The 21,158-nt window shown below is 35.4% G+C and overlaps 1 protein-coding gene and 1 non-coding gene across 3 annotated transcripts in view; both read right to left on the reverse strand.

Moving 5' to 3' along the window:
- Window positions 1-21,158, reverse strand: part of Polq (DNA polymerase theta) — a 147,428-nt gene that overhangs the window by 103,917 nt on the left and 22,353 nt on the right. For both annotated transcript variants that reach the window (XM_023564894.2, XM_063225057.1), the window contains exons 8-15: window positions 20,670-20,816; window positions 19,487-19,699; window positions 11,444-11,583; window positions 10,022-10,226; window positions 9,687-9,829; window positions 6,514-6,707; window positions 4,864-4,988; window positions 1,577-1,820 (exon numbers count right to left, since the gene is read on the reverse strand). In XM_023564894.2, the coding sequence (XP_023420662.1) occupies window positions 1,577-1,820; window positions 4,864-4,988; window positions 6,514-6,707; window positions 9,687-9,829; window positions 10,022-10,226; window positions 11,444-11,583; window positions 19,487-19,699; window positions 20,670-20,816 (1,411 nt within the window). The remainder of the gene's footprint in view (window positions 1-1,576; window positions 1,821-4,863; window positions 4,989-6,513; window positions 6,708-9,686; window positions 9,830-10,021; window positions 10,227-11,443; window positions 11,584-19,486; window positions 19,700-20,669; window positions 20,817-21,158) is intronic.
- On the reverse strand, window positions 2,669-2,807 carry LOC111756666 (small nucleolar RNA SNORA29). The gene has a single exon (XR_002791088.1). It is a non-coding gene; the product is annotated as a small nucleolar RNA SNORA29 (small nucleolar RNA).

Genomic DNA, 21,158 nt, shown 5'->3' on the forward strand with positions numbered 1-21,158 from the left:
AAACAAAGCAAAAACAAAACATAAAAAACCATGAGACAGACTATAAGAACATATGAACCTATAACCAGAGCACTGACTAAAAAAAATACACTTTTGCTTCCAGACTGCCGCCATCATGGGTCCAGGGAACCGCCTGTCCCAGTGGGCTCTCCCTTATTGCCACAATGTCCCCATCTGGCTGAAACAGATGTCTGAGGATGGTAAAGGAGCAGATTTACAAACAGGCCAAGATGGGCCTGACTCACAAATCAGGGTGATTCTGAGAGACTCTCATGGTGTTGCACAAGTATGTTTTATGATGGATAATAAAATCTTGAGAATCCTTAAGTCTAAAGGACTTGCTTCTGATCTCCCTGAAGATCTCTACCACTTAATTAAGAAAGTAGTTGCTGTTCAAAAGCATCTTGAGAGGAACAGAAAGGATAAGGATGCCAAGTTCCACCTGATCCTCACAGACAGCTGGACTCACAGATTGGCTAGATAATTACAAAACCCCGTAACTGGAAATACAAGTCATGCAAATGAGTCATGCCTCTGCCCTGGTGGCAAAAATTTGTTTCTGTAGTCAAGCAATAAAATCATGATTTAGCTAAAAAATAATAATAAAATTAATAATAATGTGAAAACTATCAGCACATTAAGATTCACTTTGATAGACATAGGCCTTTCTGAAAGACACTCACTTCCCAAACAGCTCATGTTCACCAATACTAGAAATCTGACTTTCATTATATCATTATGCAGCATTATGGCTCTCATTAATGATGGTATAGTAAAAAGCCAAGCTCTCCAAAATACAATAAAAAAAGCCCTTAGAGTAAGAACCAGAATTTGGACACAGGCCAGCATTCACATCTAACAGAGACACAGAATCAAATACCACTGCAAGTTTCTGTCTCTTTTCTTCTCAAATCTTAAAAGAAAAGGTAAGTGGAGAAGGAGAGGAGGAGCTAGCTAATTTCTCATAATGGAATGAGTTTGAAGCTGTTCCTTGATTTTATGCCAGGTTCTGCACATTCAGTGAACTGTTTAACAGCCCCACCACCACCACACACACCCACACAAAACAGTCAAGGAATTGTCCCTTCACAAACTATTTTGAGGGACTAGGGTTCCAAAGAACTTTTGACAAGAGAGCATTTTGAGGTACACATGATTAAAGAAAGTTTAAGATGAGTAGATAATGTAATAAGAATTAAAATCAAAGCAGAAAGAGTTGATATAATCCATTCACTCAATTTTCTCAGGGGAGAATTATGATCATTTTAGAAATGACTTTTCAATTATGTATTTATAAAATGAATAAAATAAAACATAATCCCCACAGAGGAAAGGGAAGCATATTTTCTTCCACATAACACCAAGTGTGTCATGACATTATCTAAGAGGAAAATATTTTAATGTGTTACCCATTACTTTAAAAACCGACATGATCAAGTTATATCATGTGCAGGTTCAAATGTGAATGTGATCATTTATGTATACCTAAAGTGTCCCCATAAACTTAATTCATAAAAAAGAAAATACTGACATAACTGTCACTTCACAGCCCTATGCTTAGCAAGGACTTTCTTACCTTTTGAAGGGCACAGCTCTTTTCAGAACCACCTCCACCTCAGCAACATTTGCCCGAGCAAGATCTGCCACAGTAAGGAAGCCAGAAGCATAGAGGACCCTGGCTCTCTGCGCATTAAGTAGGGACACCCGGACCAGGTCACACAGCTCCCGCTGGATGCCAAAGGTAAGACGCTTCTGAAACTGGGAAAGCAACAGTTCCATGTTGTGCCAGCCAAGACGGTTGGAAAACACTGTAATCATCCCTAGAACATTCACAGAATAAGTGTCAAATTAAAAATTTCTTATGAATCAGTTCTCCATTTCTTAGATACATGATATTGGGATTTGTTTTTTTCCTGCAGAATTTTAAGGTTTAACAAGGTTCAAGGGATAAGTTATTGGGAAGCAGACACATAATGAGGGCCTTGATAGTGGGATAATAAATGTGCTAAACATATTACATGGCATCTCTTTTATTCTTAATTCTAAACTTACCATTTGAAAACTGAGGTGGAACATATAAATACAAAATGAAAAAACATAATCTTAGCCCATCCTTCTTTTCACTTCCTCCCTTTCTTACTTTTTTAAGAAAGAACTCTAATAAAACAGGTAAAGGTGTTATTTTAAATTAGAAGAAAATGAGAGCTGATTTAAATATTCAAACACTGAGAGCTACTAAAGTGAAGTTCCCATGCTATATTTTCTTCAAAGAAACTTCACCCAGTTCAGCAACAACACGCTCTTGAAAAAAGAGTGCTGGCATCCAACTGCAAGGTCATTAGGAAAGTCACATTAACCCTACATGAAGTCTCAGACCTTTGATATCAAGGGATGAGTCCCTCGATTCATTCCGCCCTCTGCCCCGCCATTCCCTCTGTACTCCCTCACAAACACACAGCTTCACAGCAAAACTCTTACACATTTAAATACACACAGCTTCTAGGAGCCCAGCATTTCCTTCCTAATGGCTTGAATGATCCCTTAATAAATCTAGACCCAGAATTTCCTGTTTGCTCAGTTTGGAGGATATGGGTTTCACATATCATGGCACAACAGTGCTGCGGCTGCTCTTTTTTTTAAACTAGCACTTCTTTTTTTTTTTTTTTTTTTTCTTCTGTTCAGCCATTCCATATAGGAGGAGGGCACTGAAAAGCCCTCCCTCTTCAGATCATGGCAACTTTCATCTATCCCATAAGCATAGCCACTAAAATCTATCACAGGAGAAAATGTGGTAGTCAAATGGGAAATTAACTAGCACTTCTTAAGAGAAGAAATAATTAAAACAGTGCCCATCAACTGAGAAGTGCATGAAAAAGTTGTGGTATTTCTATACAATGGAGTATTACTCAGCTATAAGCAAGGATCACATTGAGATATTTATCAATAAATGCGCACAGCTTGAGACCATACTCATAAACGAAATAAATCAATCTCGCATGTGTGAATACCAAATAGTTTCCCTAATGTAAGTAATGATTCAAATATATAAAAGTATGTGGTAATCATGATTCCCCATTATGTGGCCTTGAAGCCTTATAAAGTTTTCACTTATTAATTGGAATGGCTTTATTCTGGGCTGCTTGATATTATTGTCTGTGATGAAATGAACAGCTATTTTGAAGAAAATAAGTCATCATAATAGCTAGTGCTGATTTACTATCATCTTATTTTGAAGCCCCACCAAACTATGGTTCTTCTGACTCCACTGGTTTTATCATGATGTATCTTGCTGGATTTTATTATATGTGATAGTATAAACAAAAATTGTTATAGGCAAAGAGATAATATAGAAACCATTGTTTGTTTTCTGTTAGCTGGTTCTAAGTACCCTACAATGCTTTCATCCACTTGAATGGTTTTACACTGACTTGATATATTTGAATCTATAGTATATGAAGTTATATTCAAATATTTCAACGAAAAAGACACTATGGTAACTACTATTAAGTCGGGTTATTTGGTGGTGAAGCACTAGGTTGCTGAAACTGTCATGCTTTGACCTGTATTGTTATGTTGTTGTGTCCTCTTTTATCTCAATCTCTCCCTTATTCATTAAAAAAATTATTTAGTTATTTTTTTATGATTTTTTAATTAAGGGGAAAAAATTAGGATATATTATAGTAACATTTTTGATTTCCTATTAACTTGATCTGAAGTCCTGTAATACTCCCACTATCTTGTTTTGACTGATTAGACTCTGTTCCATTCTGTCTGATAGTATCAAGTTTGAGGATATAGGCAATTATTTTGAAGGCAATAAGACTCACTACGATGCCCATTCTGGTTTGACTATTATCTTCTTTGGAAGTCCTGTAATGTTTACAAGGTTTAGGTTTTATTGGTCTTGTTCTCTACTGTTTTGTTCAACTTTATAATACTTAATGAGATAGACAATTCTTTTTGAGGAAGCAAGAGGCAATATGGTAACCATTGTTGATAACCTTGTACTCTGTTTTTACATCATGTGCTATGTCTATCCTTGGTTTTGACTGACAGCTTTGTTTTGCCATATTTGACTTGATTCTCTTCCAAAAAAAAAAAGTAATAAGAACTAAGGTGTAATAAAACCCAAAATGTGTAAACTGTGTTGTAAAAAAGAGAGGGAAAAAAAGTGTTCTAAAGGATACAACTGCAAGTGTGTTTAGGAATGTTAAATAGATGACCATATTAATGTTTTTGGTGGAATCATTGAACACAACTGTTTACAGTCTCACTGTTTAAATGTCCACTTTGTATGCTTTGATACTGTGACTTAAGCAACTATCTCTAAGATGATAATGTGTAATCTATTAACTGGTGATTTCTTACTGTTTTTTTTTGTTTTGTTTTTTGTTTTTTTTTTTTTGTAGTTCTGTATTACTTGTACCCTTACACTGCTTTGTTTTGTTTTTTCTCTTTTTCCTTTTAAATAAAATTTTAAAAAATAAATAAATAATGAAAACATTCAGACAAGAGTCCACAAATACTTCTATCTCTGCCATTACTCTTCTCATTGTATTAATCAGTACTTTGAGAAAAGAGACCACTGAGAATTTGGCTACTTCTTGCAACAGAAAGGACTGGAGTTGGTGGGAGTCAGCAGGTTGCTCAGGAATGGAGGGGAATGAGATCCAGACAGCTTGTCGCCTTATCTCTAAAGAGGACTGGGCTCAGAGAGACTATTGATTTAGATGTGATAATAACAGAGATTATGAAATGACAATTTTAGAGAAGCTTACAATATAATGGAAATTGAGGAAGAGTAATCTTAATGATCTCAAACCACACAGACTGAAATAAATGTGAAACCTTTGATTGACTAACCTGCATAAACAGCAGCTGACTGTTGCAAAGACTGGATCTGTCCACGATTACAACCGTATTTCTGAATAATTTCCTTCAAGGGAATTTCACTGATTAAATCTAATAGCACAAGACTGGTGAAAAACCTAAAAATAAATCACCGAAATATGGTAAGATATCAATAGGAAAGTACAATGTGTATTTCCAAATGACTAAGAACTAATAAGGTAACAGTTTATACACTCTGAGGACTCCAAAAGGAAATAGGTTTGATAGATGTGTTGGTTACTTTTCTCTCATTGCTGAGACAAAATACTTGACACCCCAAATGAAGGAAGGTAAGGTTTATTTAGCTCACAGTTTGTGGAGGTTTCAGCCCATAATCAGCTGGCTCCAAGGAAGGGTGGCATGCGGCAGATGGCAACAGTTCAAGGCAGAAGAAAATAGCACAAACAACAAGAGCAAAAGGGGAGGCACAGAGACAAGACTCTTTGTGTCCCTTATATTGGTATGTAGGCCACACCCACTTGGGCACTAACGCCCATAATCCCAGCATTGGACCATGAGTCATTCATGAACTACAGAAGCCCATCTCCCTGACTGCATGAAGCTTTGGGGGGACATCCAGACTCAAACCATAACAGTGGATAATGATAAAGTAAGTTTTGACATGCAGCAGTGGAGCAAAGAACTAGCATCAAAAAATAAAAAAATTTTTTAAAAAGTAAAAACTAGCATCAAAAAATTAAAAAATTTTAAAAAAAGAACTAGCATCAGTGTACCAACAACAAAGACCTCATATTTCAGTACTGCTAATTAATTTCAATAAATAAGATGTGATTGAAGAAACATGATGACACAAAGATTTAAAATATCTAAAAGATAGTTATATGACCATCTAATTATATTTCAATAAAATGACTGACCTTCATTATAAAATAATTTTAATTTGAAAGGCAACACTGATATAAGTAATCCAAGGGTATAAATCCTTATAAAATGTATATTTGTCTGTATTGTAAATATTGTACTATAAAAAAAATTTTGCTATATTTCAAAGAAGGTACATAGTTGTACCAATTTTCCCATTTGATTTTTGTTTCCTTCTCCTTTTATCAGGACTGGGGATTAAACCCACGGATTTTATACTGAGCCATATTTCCCCAGCACTTATTTTATTTTATGTCATTTCATTTTTAAGACAGGGTCTCACAACTCACTGAATTGCCCAGGTTGGGTTCAGACTTGTGATCCTCCTGCCTCATGCCCCTAGACTGCTGAGATTATAGGCATAAACCACTATCCCCAGCTCCATTTGTATCTTTTGTTTATCATTTCCTTGCTGGTACTGACATATAGCTAAAACTGCTAGAAAACACAATCTCAAACGAAGCTACAATAAACTAGCAGTTCTGATTCACATCTTTAAGGAAGGAAAATAATTAAAAATTCTACTTTAAAAGAGCCTCCTATAAACAAGTGCTAAACTATAAACTGTAAAAAAAAAAACTCAAATATCAATAAACTCAGTAAATACAAGAAACTGAAAAATTGTACTACAGTCAGCCAAAGCTGTACGTTTTTTGACAATGAAAGTGACTATAATACACTGGACATCTGTGTACACCGATGCTGTGTTAAATGCCAGAGTGCAGGCTCCTTGGCATTTACCTTTTGTGGATGGCCATTTGTCGGTGTTGTCTCTCAGTTCTGGCTACTACTTTTCCTTTCACGCAGCGAGCCAAGAACCCTTCTTCAACTCCCACCAGCTCTGCTACCCTTTTCATAGAAGTTGGCAACTTCTCCCACAAACAAAAAAATCGATACCAATCAATAGTCGTCCAATCTTCAAACATAGGTGTAACCTACAAAAGGAGAGCAGCATCATGAGTCAGTAACACTGTCACCTCACAGTGAGTGAGGGATCTGATCCCATGGGATGGGGCTTGCTTAACATGCATGAGCCTCTGGGTGCAGTCACTGGCCCCACCAAAAATGCCCGACCAATGAAAGGGAGAACCACTTCATTACAAAAGAGTCACAAGTATAAATAGATAAATAGTATAAATAGTATAAATAGTCAAAAGAAAGAAACTACCAAGCATACAAACTGGATTTTATAATACTCAAATCTTTAATCATAGTCACTTTTTATCTCTATATTCCAATTCTAGGTACAATTTTAAGTATTCTAACTTCCAAGAAAGAATCACTAAAATAGAAAGAAGAGAAGAAAAAAGGATAAACCAATATTCAGAGCTAATATATTATCTAAAATGTTCAGGATTCAACAAAAAGAGTCCAGATTCAATATAAGCAAACAAAAACATCAAGGAAGACATTATAAAACTGTCAAAGAATCAAAGAAAGCCAGGTTTAGAAGTAAAAAGCATGATAGCCTGTCTCATTAAACAGAGAAAATGCATAAAGAGGATAGTATGAAATTTGGGATCAGATCAAATGAAGTTTAGAGGTTAACAAATAGTAATTTAAATGAATAATTAGAGTTAAACAATACATACAAACTTGTATGATTAAGAATTAGCAAGCACTGGCCAGGCACCTGTAATGGCAGCACTTGGGAGGCTGAAGCAGCAGGACCATCACAAGTTTGAGGCCAGCATGGGCAACAAAGTGAATTCAACACCAGCCTGAACTGCATAGTGAAAGCCTGTTTCAAAAAGGACACACACACACACATAAGGAAGCATAAAGAGAGATTGGTAGAGATTACACAATTTCAAAGAGAAGGAAGGAAAAGTGAAAAGAGCCCTGGAGAGACATGGGAAACATCAGTTATGCCAACATACATATAAGTAATCTATAAAGCAATACAAAGGAACAGAAAAAGTATCTGAAGGAATTAAGGCTAACAAATGTCCCAAATTTGATGACAAATATCAATCTACATTATCCAAGAAATTCAATGAACTCTAAGTGGATAAATGTAGAGGTCCACACCAAGATGGATCGTAATAAAAATATTACACACTAAAGGAAAAGAAAATCTTGAAAGCAGAAAGGAAAAAACAAGCACTATAAACAATGAGAACCCAGTAAGATTAAAAGTTAACTTCTCTTGGGGCTGGGGATTTTAGCTCAGCGGCATATGCACCTGCCTTGCAAGTGGACAGTCATGAGTTCGATCCCTGCACCGATAAAAAGTTAAAAAAAAAAAAAAGTTAACTTCTCATCAGAAACCACGGAGGCCAAAATGAAAGGAGAAGGCAGATTAAAACTGCTAAAAGAAAAAAAAAAGAAAGAAAGAGAGAGAAAGAAATCTATCAGACAAGAATTTTATATAAAGGTAAGCTATCATAACTAAAGACATTGGGCTGGGTATATAGCTCAACAGCATAGTGCCTACCTCACAACTAGGAGGTCCTGAGTTCAATTCCCAATATCAAAAATAAAAACATATCTGACTGCTTTGTTTTGTCATATTTGGTTTTATTCTCTTCCAAAAAAAAGTAATAAGAACTATGGGAGTAATAAAACCCAAAATGTGTAAATATTGCTGTAAAAAGGAGAGGGGGGAAAAAAAGTGTTCTAAAGGATACAACTGCAAATGTGTTTAGGTGTGTTAAGATAGATAACCATATTACTAAGTTTTTGTTGGGTCATTGAACACAACTGTTTGCAGTCTCAGTGTCTGCATGTCCACTTTGTATGCTTTAATCCTATAACTTGAACAACTATTTCTAAGATGACAATGTGTAATCTATTAACTAGTGATTTCTTACTGTTTTTTTTGAAATTCTGTATTACTTGTACCCTTAAACTGTTTTGTTTTTTTTCTCCTTTAAATAAAAAAAGAATATAAAAATAAAAACAAAACAAAACAATCAAAAAACTAAAGATATATCAGAACAGTTCCTAGACAAATGAATTCAGGAAAATTTGCTAGCAAACGACTTACATGCTAAAAGAGCTCTTCAGATTGAAATCAAATAACCCCAAATAGCAATTGCACAGAAAAAGAGAGCTGATAAAGATAACTCTGAGTACACATAAAAGATGTATAATTGCATAATTCCTTTTTATTCTCTTAATTTATTTAAAATCAACTATAAAAGGAAAAAAATGGCAATCTAGACATTTCCCCTCTGCTCTCTATAGTGTTTTTTATTGAAGTAGATTTCCTGATAAGTCTTCTTCACTCTAAGGTAACTTTCAATTTTATCACCCATTATTTGCTTACCAAAGTACATGAATCTGTTCTTAATGAACAAATAATTTCTGGACAGGCTCTTGTAAAAAAATATAACCTCAAGCTCTATCCAACTCATCAAAATCTTTATTGTATTGATAGAAGACTATGTAATGTAAACGAACAAAATTTCTAGTTATATTTCTTACAGAGATTCTATCAAAAATATGTCACAGATTATCACTTTAGGTCTAAATTTCTCTCAGAAAGGAAAATCCACTACTTTTTACCTTAAAAATATTGAAGCCAATTAAGTGTCTCTCTTTGCTTTAGTAGCTAAGAAATTCAGAACTGAAGCTGGCAAGAGCAACGTAATGTGACCTAATAGTATGCTTGATTAACATGTGCATGAGTTCTACATTATGATTTATCTTTAATTTTCTGTTACTACTGTCCTTTTCTATCCTTGTATATGTTCTAAAATAAATATTTTTAGGATCTGCCTCAAAATACTTTTCGAAAGGATGCGGGAGAAAATACAGTAGAGGAAAACGTCACTAGAGCAATTAGTTTACCAATGGAAATAATTCTCTGCTCCAAAACAAGCAAGACATTCCATTAAGTATCTTTGATGGCCGAGTCTATTTATATTTCTTCTCCTTATTTCACAAATATAGCAGTTAAACGAACTTACCAGATAGACAATATGAAGGTCATTCTCTAAAACAAAGCCCTTCATTGCTCTTTGAAGGTCAGCAAAAATATCTAAGGTATCAGTTGGAGAAAGTGAAGAAGAAAGAGTAGCTGTACCCAGATGTGTTGGATGATACACATTTCCTGGTTTGGGGTTGGGAAATAGACAACAATTATTAAAAATAAGAAAAGAAATATGCTCTTTCCGTACTCTATAGTTAACCGCAGCTCTGACCAATCTTACACTCTTACTCAAATGTGCAAAGTTTATGAGTAATACGAAAACAACTGAGTGAAAGATGAAAGAGTAAGTTGCAACTAAGAATCCACATTTACCTTCTGTCCCATTTCTGTCTTCTATAATCTGAATAAATTCATTTTCCAGTAGCCACATCACACAAGCTTCAATTGCTCCAAGTTGAACAGAATCTTGATTTTTCTGAATTCTCTGCTTCTCTTTTGTCATACTTGCAGCCAAAAACGTGCAAGAAGCATAAATCTGTATGTCTTGTGATGTACTTGCCACTCCACCAACTATGATCTGTTAGAAATGTTCAAAAATTTCTGTAACTTGTTTTTTCACTCCTGGGGATTGAACCCAGGTCTTTTGCAGTCTTTTGTTTTCATTATTTATTTTAAGGCAGTGCCTTCAAAATGGCCCAACATGGGCACAAATTTGCAATCCTCCCAATTCAGCCTCCCAGAGTGCACAGATCTGTAGCTTTTTTATAAGACATGCAGGTCTTCATAATATGTATTAAAAGATTCTCAGAAACTTATGTACACACTCTTAGATAACTCTTGCTTTATTACTTGTTACCAACTGTACAGAACAGATGCTGGCAATATGAAGTTTTCCTTACAAGTAGGTGTAAGCTGTGTGTGGTGGTGCACACATGTAATCTGAGCTACTGGGAGAATGGGCAGGATGATGACAGCTGATTCAAGGTAATCCTGAGCTATATATTCACTATATATATAGTTCAAGAACATCCTCAACTATGTAACGAGACCCTGTCTTTAAAAACAACAACAAAAAGTAGATGCAATACTTTCTTATAAATGAAAATAAATGAATCATTATCCATCAGCTAGACAAATGACTAGGTGCTTTTTTTATTTTAGTAGATACAGTGAAGTTGCCTTCAAAAGAGCTTCAGCAGTATATGAAAGTGACTACTTTCAACATTCTTCCTCAAATAATATCATCAAATATTTTAACTTTTTTTCAAATTGACAAAGGGAAAAATGTATAGGTAAAAAAAGGACCAGTATCTCTACCACTAGCACTGAAACCACCACCAAACCATGCTAATAGATAAAAGGTTTTTTTCCTGAATGCACAGTTAAAATGCTAAACAAGGGTAATCTTTGAGGACTCTAAGTAGAAGAGTCACTTATTTTTGTCACTTTATGTTTTTCTCTGTTGTTGTAAAGGTTCAGTCATGTTTATTTGTTCCTTGATTTTATTTTAACCTCAACAGTACTATATGGATGGAGAAACTATGGTCTATTTTGTCATCTTTTTTTAAAATTAAAAAAAATCTGTAAAATTTAAAGAATCATCTTTGACCACTGTTTGAAATAGAATATTATACCATTAGCTGTGTTTCATTCTAGTAACAGCTGCATGCTCACATATTCATATAAACAGACTCAGACTTACAAAGGCCATACTGTAATGATCTCATTTTAAAAACACACATACTAAAGTTTTACTGATTTAATGCAGCTGTAAAAAAGAAAATGAACTCTTACTTCCAGAATAGCTCGGATCATACTGGCAGTTATTTCTCCGTCTTGTCTTTGTAGACAACTGCAAACAGGTTTTAAGGATCCTTGAAGTAGGGCTATGCCTTTTGATTTCTCAGAGTTCTTACAAATTAAGATACTCTCACCTATAACAAAACCACATATTTTCAAGATTCTAAAACAGTTCCTTAAGAACCTGCTAAAGAGAATTTAAGATGTCTTCTTTATAAAGAGCTAACATGTGATAGTTATGATATGGTAGTTTTGGTCAGAGAACTGCTTTTATTTTTTGAATTTTGAATAGAAAGAAATCAGGATATACTACCCCAAAATATACTATTTTGTATAAATACTAATTTGAGGTAAAGGTAATTACAAAGCAACAGAAAGAGCTCTCTGTCCTGTCCCCCATCTGCCTAAAACTAAAAGTAGAACATAGAATTTCCCTTATGTAGCCTTCCCTTCCATTATTTCTCATGATTTACTAACCCTATAAGATCAAACGCTTTTTCATTTGCCACATCACTTCTCCATGACTTACTGACTTACTGACATTTGTTAAAATAGTATCAGTCTAACAACTTCTTAAGTCTCTACTTTTTTATGAAGACTTCCAAACACATAAAAATTAAAATATTACTGTTAAATAACATTTATATATCTTTTTTCCTGTCCAGCTATATCAACTTATTTAGCAGACTCCAGCTGCAGAACATAAGAAAGCAAAGGAAAAGTTTCTTTTCTTTCCCTACAGAATTAACTATTATTAATAAATGTCCAGATAATAGAAATGTACTTTGAAAAATACAAAAATGTAAAGCAAATGACTAATAACATAAGTTGACAAAATAAATTTTAAAACTTACAGACACCTAAAATGAAAAATCACATGGTAACATCTCCTATTATGACTTAAATATGAAGTATCCCCCAGACTTACTTCATATATTCAGGACTTGATCTCCACTGCAGCAGTGTGCTAGGGTGGGACCGAAAGAAGTGATGTGATCACTAAACAACCGAATTCATAATGGATTAAACCCATTGCTTCACTGATGAATTCATAGCTGGATGCACTACTAGAGTAGGGCCCAGGTGCAAGGAGGAGGCCACTGACCTCTGGAGGTGGCATCTTGTCTGCAGTGCTCTTCACCTCTGGCTCTTTCCCTTTCCCCCTGCTTCCTACCCGCCATGAGGTGAGCAGCTTTCCCCTGCCACACACTTCGGTCAAAATGTTTCTGCCTTGACATAGGCCTAAAACCAATGGAGCTGGCCAACCTCTGAATCCAGGAGCCAAAAGAAATCTTTCTTGTTTTAAGTTGCTTTCCTCAGATATTTGGTCACATAATAAAACCTCCTCCACAAAAACTGAGTCCAGCTTCAGTTGCTCTTGGTCTGAAAATGTTGGCATGGAGTTCCTGAAGCCTCACCCTCCTGCCTGCATCCAACCCAGATCTAGAGTTTGAGTGTCTTCCTTGCTTACTGGCATGGGTAGGGACACAATCCAGGTTAAACACTGCCACCGCCTGGGTAAGCACAGGGGCCTGAGGAATGGGGAGGGCACCTTGAAATGCCACAGGTCTTCAGGCTAGGTGGACAAAATTGAGAATTGCTAGACTCCAAAACTGGGATCCCAAAAGGAAACCACTCATTCAAAGATACAGAGGCCAGGCAAAGTACTACACACCTATAATCCAGTATTAGACAGGCTGACCCAGGAGAGCCATCAGGAGTTCAAGGCCAGCCTGAACTACAAGGAGACCCTGTCTTAAAAGAAAAAAAAAAAAAAAACTATATAGAGGCTGCATTAACTCCATTTTGTCCAGACACATCAGTTGACAGTGTTTTGGTAGAAAGTACAGGCCTTGAAACATCTCATCAAGATAAAAGCATGAGGTTCCATAAGAACAAGAAGCAAACAAGTTTTTTTGCTCTTTATCAAAATAAAAGCTGCTTGCTTTCACTGGTCGGGCAGCAGCCATTTTGCTGACCCTTGGTGTGTGTGTCCATGTATTTTCCCTTTGCTTATAGAACCTCTACCCAAAACAAAACAAAAAAAAATCCATCACTAAGAAATTTTTTTTGAACTTTCTTTTTTCCTTTCCTTTTTCTTCTTCACAGGTTTACTGCAGTTTGGGGAGTTTTCCTTTGTACTTTGTCCCTGTTTGTTTTTTAATTCCTTTTTTCCTTTTCTCTCTCCCTCTCTCCCTCTCTCCTGTTCTGTCTTCTCTTCTCTTCTCTTCTCTTCTCCTTTCCTTCTCCTTTCCTTTCCCTTTCCCCTTCTTCCCCTTTTCCTCCTCCTCCTTCTTCTTCCTCTCTCTCTCTCTCTCTCTCTCTCTCTCTCTCTCTCTCTCTCTCTCACACACACACACACACACACACACACACACACACACACAGGATCAAACTCACAACTTCTCACTTGCCAGGAAAGCACCGGTGCCTCTGAGCTAAATTCCCAGCCCAATCTCTCTTTTTCTTTACTTCTTTTTTTTATTAACCACATTATTTCATTCTGTTTTTCTTTTCTCTTATATCCCTTATTTGTTTTTCTATTTGCTTTACCTAAGTTTCTATCTTTCCGTTCTCTAACAAAATTCCTTGTCTCACTTCTCTCTCCTCTTTCTCAACTCATATAGTACAAGTTTTCAAATTTTCATGTTGCATTCTGTAGTTCCCAACTCCCTGTATCTTCAATAATATAACAGTAAAACTCTATGAATCATCAGATAGTTAATTCTACATAATTATCACTGAATTTTATTCTACTATTATTTGAGATATAACTGTCACATTTAGTACCTATTAACTATATGTAGTATCTGGGTTGTCTTAGTGTTTATACTGTAATAGATTTCTTTCCTTTGGTTAAGGGAGGTACATTATTGTTCTTATGGTATGTCAATAACTAATTTATCTCAGACAATACTACTATAGCTGATTTGTTCTATGTATATGGACAAGGCCACATAATTGTTGCTACTAATGTATTTTTCCATGCACCAACACCCAGATTATCTTTGTGACATTAATAGTACTGCAGTCCATTCCCAAAGAACTGATAGTTGGGCAAAATGTACTGCATCGTCCCCTCCCAAATTAAAAGGGGCAGATCCTAGGACAGAGGCAAAGAATAAAAGTTAGCCACACTCAAAGTACATTACTATAAAGACTAAAGAAGCTAGCTAAATACAAGCAAGAAAATCTTCACACTGTTGGGGCCACGAATCCCACCACAAAACACACAAACAAAAACAAAAGAAACATGAGAAGGCAAGGCTTCCAAAATAAAATGCTTCCAAAACTTCCAACTACCTCAAAGCCCACCTGAGGCAACTAAGGGTGAAAATGCCAAAAGCCACACAGCCAAATTATTTGAAAGGATAACAGAGAAGATTAAAAAAAACACATCAAAGACGTGCTCAAAGGGATTACACCAGATATAACCAAACAGATAATGAAACCAATAAACTACAGGACCAGGAAGTGTTCAGGAGACACTAATGAAAACCTAGCTGAGCTAAACAAAAATTACACAAAACATGAATGCCCATGTAGCAAAGAATCAGAGTCCATGGAAAGATTTCAATCAGAAATCCAGGAGATTAAAAATTATATTGAAAATATGGGGAATAAAAGAGACAAATATGAGAACACTATGTCAAAATTAGAAGACAAGAATGCTTTCAAAGTCTAACTACTCAAATATACCTTAAAAACAACAAGAGAACAAGAAAAATCAATCCATCAGCTAATAGAAGACATGAAGACTAAGATTAATGGGAGTAAGCAAAAAATTTGAAGATTACACAAAAGCATAAGAATGTATATAGAGTGTGAAGGGTCACCTAGCCAGTGCACTTCAGAAGAACTGTAACCAACAAAGAAACTGGGGTCTCCTGGAAGAAGCAAAAAAGATGGGAAAAGTATGCAACAACAAGAAGTCCCCAGGTCCCAACCCTGAGAACATTGACCCAGGACAGGTAATACAAAGGAGAATAAGAACAGCAAACATGCAATATCAGACACGGCACCAGTGGACATAAAGAGATAGCTTCAGGACCTCATAGATGAACAAGGTCAAAAGTGAAATATTTAGTCAAATAAGGCAAGATATAAGAAGATTAATAAGAGATACTAAGCACCTCTAAAGCAGACACAGATGGAAAAAGGGAAGAACTCAAACAAAGGAGAGAACCATTTGATGAAGAATATAAAAAAAGATAGAATACATGAAGTAGATTCAAAGAGATCACCAGGAAATTAAAAACTCAATGGAAAGATGGCAAATTAGCTTGAAAGAAACTAAGGAAACATTATCCAAACTGGAGGACAGTTTTGCAATGTGGGAGTATGAAAGGAAAAACTTTTTTAAAATAACAAGGAATCAAGCAGTAACAATACAAAGGCTAGAAGACAACAAGAGGATCTATAACTTAAGAATAAAGAATGTGAATGAACAAGCCAGCATACAAACAAAGGAACTACAAAGGTTACTCACAGAAATTATTAAGGAAAACTTCCCAAACATAGGAAAAGGAAATGATATACAGATATATGAGGCATACAGAACTCCAGCCACCTACAACCAAAACAGAGCTATGCCCGGGCATATAACAGTCAAGATTCCAGAAATCCACAGATAACCTATAGAGGAAGGCCCATCAGAATCATGGCAGACTTCTTGACACAAACCAACAAGTCAAGAAGAGCCTGGAGCGAAATATTTCAAGCCCTGAAAGAAAATAACCTCCAACCCAGATTGATATACCCTGCAAAACTGTCTCTAGAAATTAATGGAGAAACAAGATGCTTCCAAGATAAAGAGGAACTTGGGAAATTCGCAACTACCAATCCAACTCTACAGAGAGCATTCTAGATGCAGGGAATTCTAGAGAGAGAGAAAAGTACTAGGATTCCAGGAACAGTGGCAGAGAGGCCTCAATGAATGGTGCAGAAAACAGAATGAAGAAGATAAGCAGACAACTGATGGCAAAAAAAGAGCATAACAGAAATGAGGCAGAGAAGGTTAGTTATAATGTCTAATATAGATGGCCTTGATATGCTAAATTAAAAATAAAAGAACCATACATGGAGTAGATCAGGAGGTAGGGTCCACTGAGAAGCTATTTATAGGAAATATAATTAACATGAAAAAGAGTACATGGAGTGAAAATCAAATATGAGAAAACAATGCTCTATGTGACAGAGAACCAGAGAGTAATAGGAGCAACTAGACCAGTATTTGTGGATAGGTTGGAAAGACAGGCTTTAATAGGTAAAGGAACACAATTAGAGATCAAGTCCAGGCGAGAGAAGGTTTGGAATCACTTAGGTAAATAGCAGGTCCCTCCCCCCGCCAATTTAAAACCAAGGGTCCTGGTGAGACCCAGAAATGTACAGTGTACCCTGAGGAACTGAAAGAGGAGGGAGAATCTTAACAAAGATGGCAGATCTGTTAATATATCAGATGGCAGATCTGTTAATATATCAGATGGCAGATCTGATACACCTGTTAATAGTGTATCAGGATTTAAAACCCACATTACTTGCACCCCTCTGCTTAGATAGATTTTATTCTGTCCCAGTTTGTTTACTTGAATTAGATTTGAGGGCACAGACAGCTATCCCTAAAACATCAGGATATAGCACAGTAATCATCTGTAATTTCCTATTATCTTAATCTGGAGCCCTGTATGACTTATACTGTTTTATCATGACTGATCTTAGTTAAATTTGGTTTGTTTGATTGCTGTTTGGTATCAACAAATTTTATTCAAAACTGATATGATTGATAGTATCAAGTCTGAGAGTATAGGCAACTACACTGAAGATGACAAGACTCACTACGATACACATTCTGGTTTGATAACTGCCTGTTTTTGAAGTTTTATACTGTATACAAAGTTGTGTTTTTATTAATAGTGTTATGTACTGATATATTCAGTTATACTATGTCTGATGATATAGCCGGTTATACTGAAGATAGCAAGAGACAACACAGGAACTATGGTAAAACTCCTTATTGATACCCATATTTCTAAGTTTTTGTTGGATAGTCGAACAGAACTGGTTGCAGTCTCACTGTTTGAATCCCCACTTTATATGCTCCACTTTAGTATTGTGAATAACTATTTGTAAGAGGACAATCTGTAATCAACTAGTGATTTCTTACTGTTTATTTTTTTCTTTGAAGGTATGTATTATTTCTACCCATTTTCTGTTTTATTTAGTCTTTCTTTAAATAAAATTTTTTTTAAAAAGACAGTACAGTACCCAGTGCTGATCCCAGAGTGTCATGATGTGAAATCCAGCAATACTATTATTCTTTGTTCAGAATGACTTTAGCCTGCTTTAGTTTGTTTAATCTAAACATAAATGAATATATGGATAACTGCATGTACGTTTAAGTGTATAGGATTAACAACCATATTACTAAGTTTTTGTTGGATAGTTGAACAGAACTGTTTGCAGTCTCACTGTTTGAATTCCCACTTTACATGTTCCACTTTTGTATCTTGAAAAACTATTTGTAAAAGGACAATGATTTCTTACTGTTTATTTTTTTTCTGAATGTATGTATTATTTCTACCCGTTTTCTGTTTTGTTTAGTCTTTCTTTAAATAAAACTTTAAAAAAATAAAAAGAAATTGAAATTGAAAGAGAAGTAATATTCCCAAACTCATACCTGAAAGAAGTATTACCCCGATAGTAAAGTAAGAGAAGGAGCCAACCAAAAAGGAGAACTATAGGCCAATCTTCCTAACAAGCAAAGATGCAAAAATCCTCAGTAATGTCCTTGCAAAAAGAATGAGCAAATCACCTAGAAAATTATATAGCATTACCAGGTAGGAGTCATTCCAGAGAGGCAGGGGTCGTTCACCAAACACAAATCAATCAATGTGATACACCATGTTAACATAATCATCTTAATGGACACAGGAAAAAAGCATTTCATACAGCCCAACACTCATTCATGATAAAAAAATATAATCCTACAGAAAACTGGAATAGAAGGTCTTTATCTCAATCTGATAAAATGCTATCTATGACAAACAAACAGCAAATATCATACTAAATGACAAAAATTGAAAGATTTCACTCTAAAATCAAGAACAAGACAAGGATGTCCACTGTCACCACTCTGTTCAATATGGTTCTGGAAACATTTGCCAGAACAATTAGAAAATAGAAACACATTAAAGGAGTAAAGATAAGAAAAGAAATTAAAATTAATTCAAACAAGGCTCTCAATTCCTAAAACTTTTATTTGGATGGCTGGTAATATTACCATTACTTGCTGATACGATAAATTGAAAAGTTTATTTTCAAAGCCAGCACCAATTTGGAGTGAAAAAAGATGGTATGTAATGAAGTTCTTGTTCCCAAAGTATGAGATGCTCTTAGCATCCTAGTTTGGCTGCTGAGACTGTTGCCTATGTAGAACTCATATGCATGAGAATCAAATAGTGCTAAAGAGTAGACTATACTTAGAAATTAACAATCATCTTCCAGTGAATGTAGTAAAAGTCATCTTTATTTTTAAACACTGAATCATTTCAATGCATAGAATACAAAAGAAAATTTTAATTCTGTTATTAGTAGAAAACCAACAGTTCACAATATATGACCAGCACTTGGTAGGCTATGGCAAGATGATCACCATGATTTCCAGGACAGCTTAGGCTACATGAGCAAGTTCAAGGCTAGCTCAAACTACATAGTGAGATCCTGCCTCAAGAAAACCAAAACAAAAAGGTAATATATAAGGGCTGGGGTTTTAGCTCAGTGGTATAAGTACCTGCCTGGCAAGCATGAGGTCATGAGTTCAATCCCCAGTACCTAAATAAATGAGTATTTTTTTAAAAGTAATATATGAAAATTATAACTTATGCTCACTATAACAACTGAGTTCAAAAATGATGACAGCAGTACACTGCCAATAGAGATATACAGCACAATGAAAACCAGGTTGCCAGGTACTAGTGAAATTTCAAATACACTGACACTGTCCTTCAGCAATACCATTACAATTAAATTCAAACTCACCCATTGTGTCCACTCCTTTCCTGCCAGCACGACCAACCATCTGCTTGTAAGTAAGAATGTTGAGAGGGTGACCACTGAAAACAGGAGTCCGAATAATCACACGACGAGCAGGCAAATTCACCCCAGAAGAGAGAGTAGAAGTTGCTGCCAAGACCCGAATGAGACCCTGACGGAAAGCTCCTTCAATGATATCCCGCTCCTCAAAGGTAAGACCTAAAAACAAGATGTTCCAAAAACATGTATTAACATACAATAACATATCACACTTGACCATTTACAAGTAGATCTGAGAGTCTGCTACAAGCCTCTAAAGTTTTTTCTAAGCTATTGTTTAACTATAAATAAAGAAGCCACAGAACCAAATGATCATAACCGTGTTCCAACAAACAATCCAGTCTGTTAACAAAAACAGATGATGAGCTACATTCCACTGGCATTCTAGTTTAACAACTTCATACCTTTATGTGTATTTTAAAATTTATTTTAAATTTTTACCATGATATAGTTCACAATATAAATTACATATACATAAATAAAGCAATAAAAATTTAAAATACTTTGAAAAGAATAAACTCATAATCTTAGAAACTAAATCTTCATTATATACTAAGCACACATAACCACGGACAGAACCCTTCCCCAAAAACGTTATTTAACTTAGTGACTGTCAAACTTTTTGCAGTTTTGAAAAACCTATCCATTTGATTTTTAAATACTATATCTCTCCATATGCAATATGACAATTTCCAACATAAATTTGGTTTTGACATATCTGTGAGAATATCTTAAAACTCTTTGTAATAATAGGAGAAACCCAATATAACATAAAATTTGAGTAGCAAGTACCACTAAAACTTAAATTTTAAAAGAAAACAAGACACTTCAGAAAGGTAACAGTTTAGGAACTTTCTTCCCCAACAATTCACAGAAGCCTTTCCCTTTTATCTATATGCTACACAGATGAGTAAATCTGTTTGTGTCACTCTTACTAACTTAACAAGACAGTTTCTTAAATGAAATCTAAAAGTACAAAGCACAGTTAACAGGAAATAGATGCATATAAATATAAAATAAAGAAACAGAGAATGTTTTAAGAGGGCTTTTTAATAATAGATTGTAATACAGAATACCTGCATGATGAAATGCTACTCCCCATGGTACAGTTTATTGTAACACAGAATACCTGCATGATGAAATGCTACTCCCCATGGTACAGTTTTTTGTAACACAGAATCCAGTCCCGAAGGAGAACGTTTCAATTGATCAACTACTTCCAAGAGGCTTTTGGGTTCCAGAATTGGTGGTGTAAATTCAGATTGTTTTCCCAGTCCTGTCATACACACACACACAGACACTATTAATACTAATCAACACTGTTCTCTTAAGTGCTATGTGCCTAAATCACAACAAAAATTGCCAAGGCAATTGTTCAGAAACCACTGAAAACTATAAAATTCTGATCTCCAGATGCTGTGATATACCTGGGATGAGGTGTGACCTGAACCTGAAGAATTTTTAAATCTCCTCAGGTGATTCTAACATGAACAGTTTAGGAGACTCTGTATTAGGATGCTATAAAGCCTAAAGGTGAGGAAAGGAACCTGCTGATCGCTACTCAACCTTAAAAATCAAACCCTTGCCAGGGGTGGTGTCACACACTTCTAATTTCAGC

The sequence above is a fragment of the Cavia porcellus genome, unplaced genomic scaffold (assembly GCF_034190915.1).
Source record: "Cavia porcellus strain 051 isolate PalLab524CR breed Dunkin Hartley unplaced genomic scaffold, mCavPor4.1 scaffold_15, whole genome shotgun sequence".
NCBI classification, from domain to species: domain Eukaryota; kingdom Metazoa; phylum Chordata; class Mammalia; order Rodentia; family Caviidae; genus Cavia; species Cavia porcellus.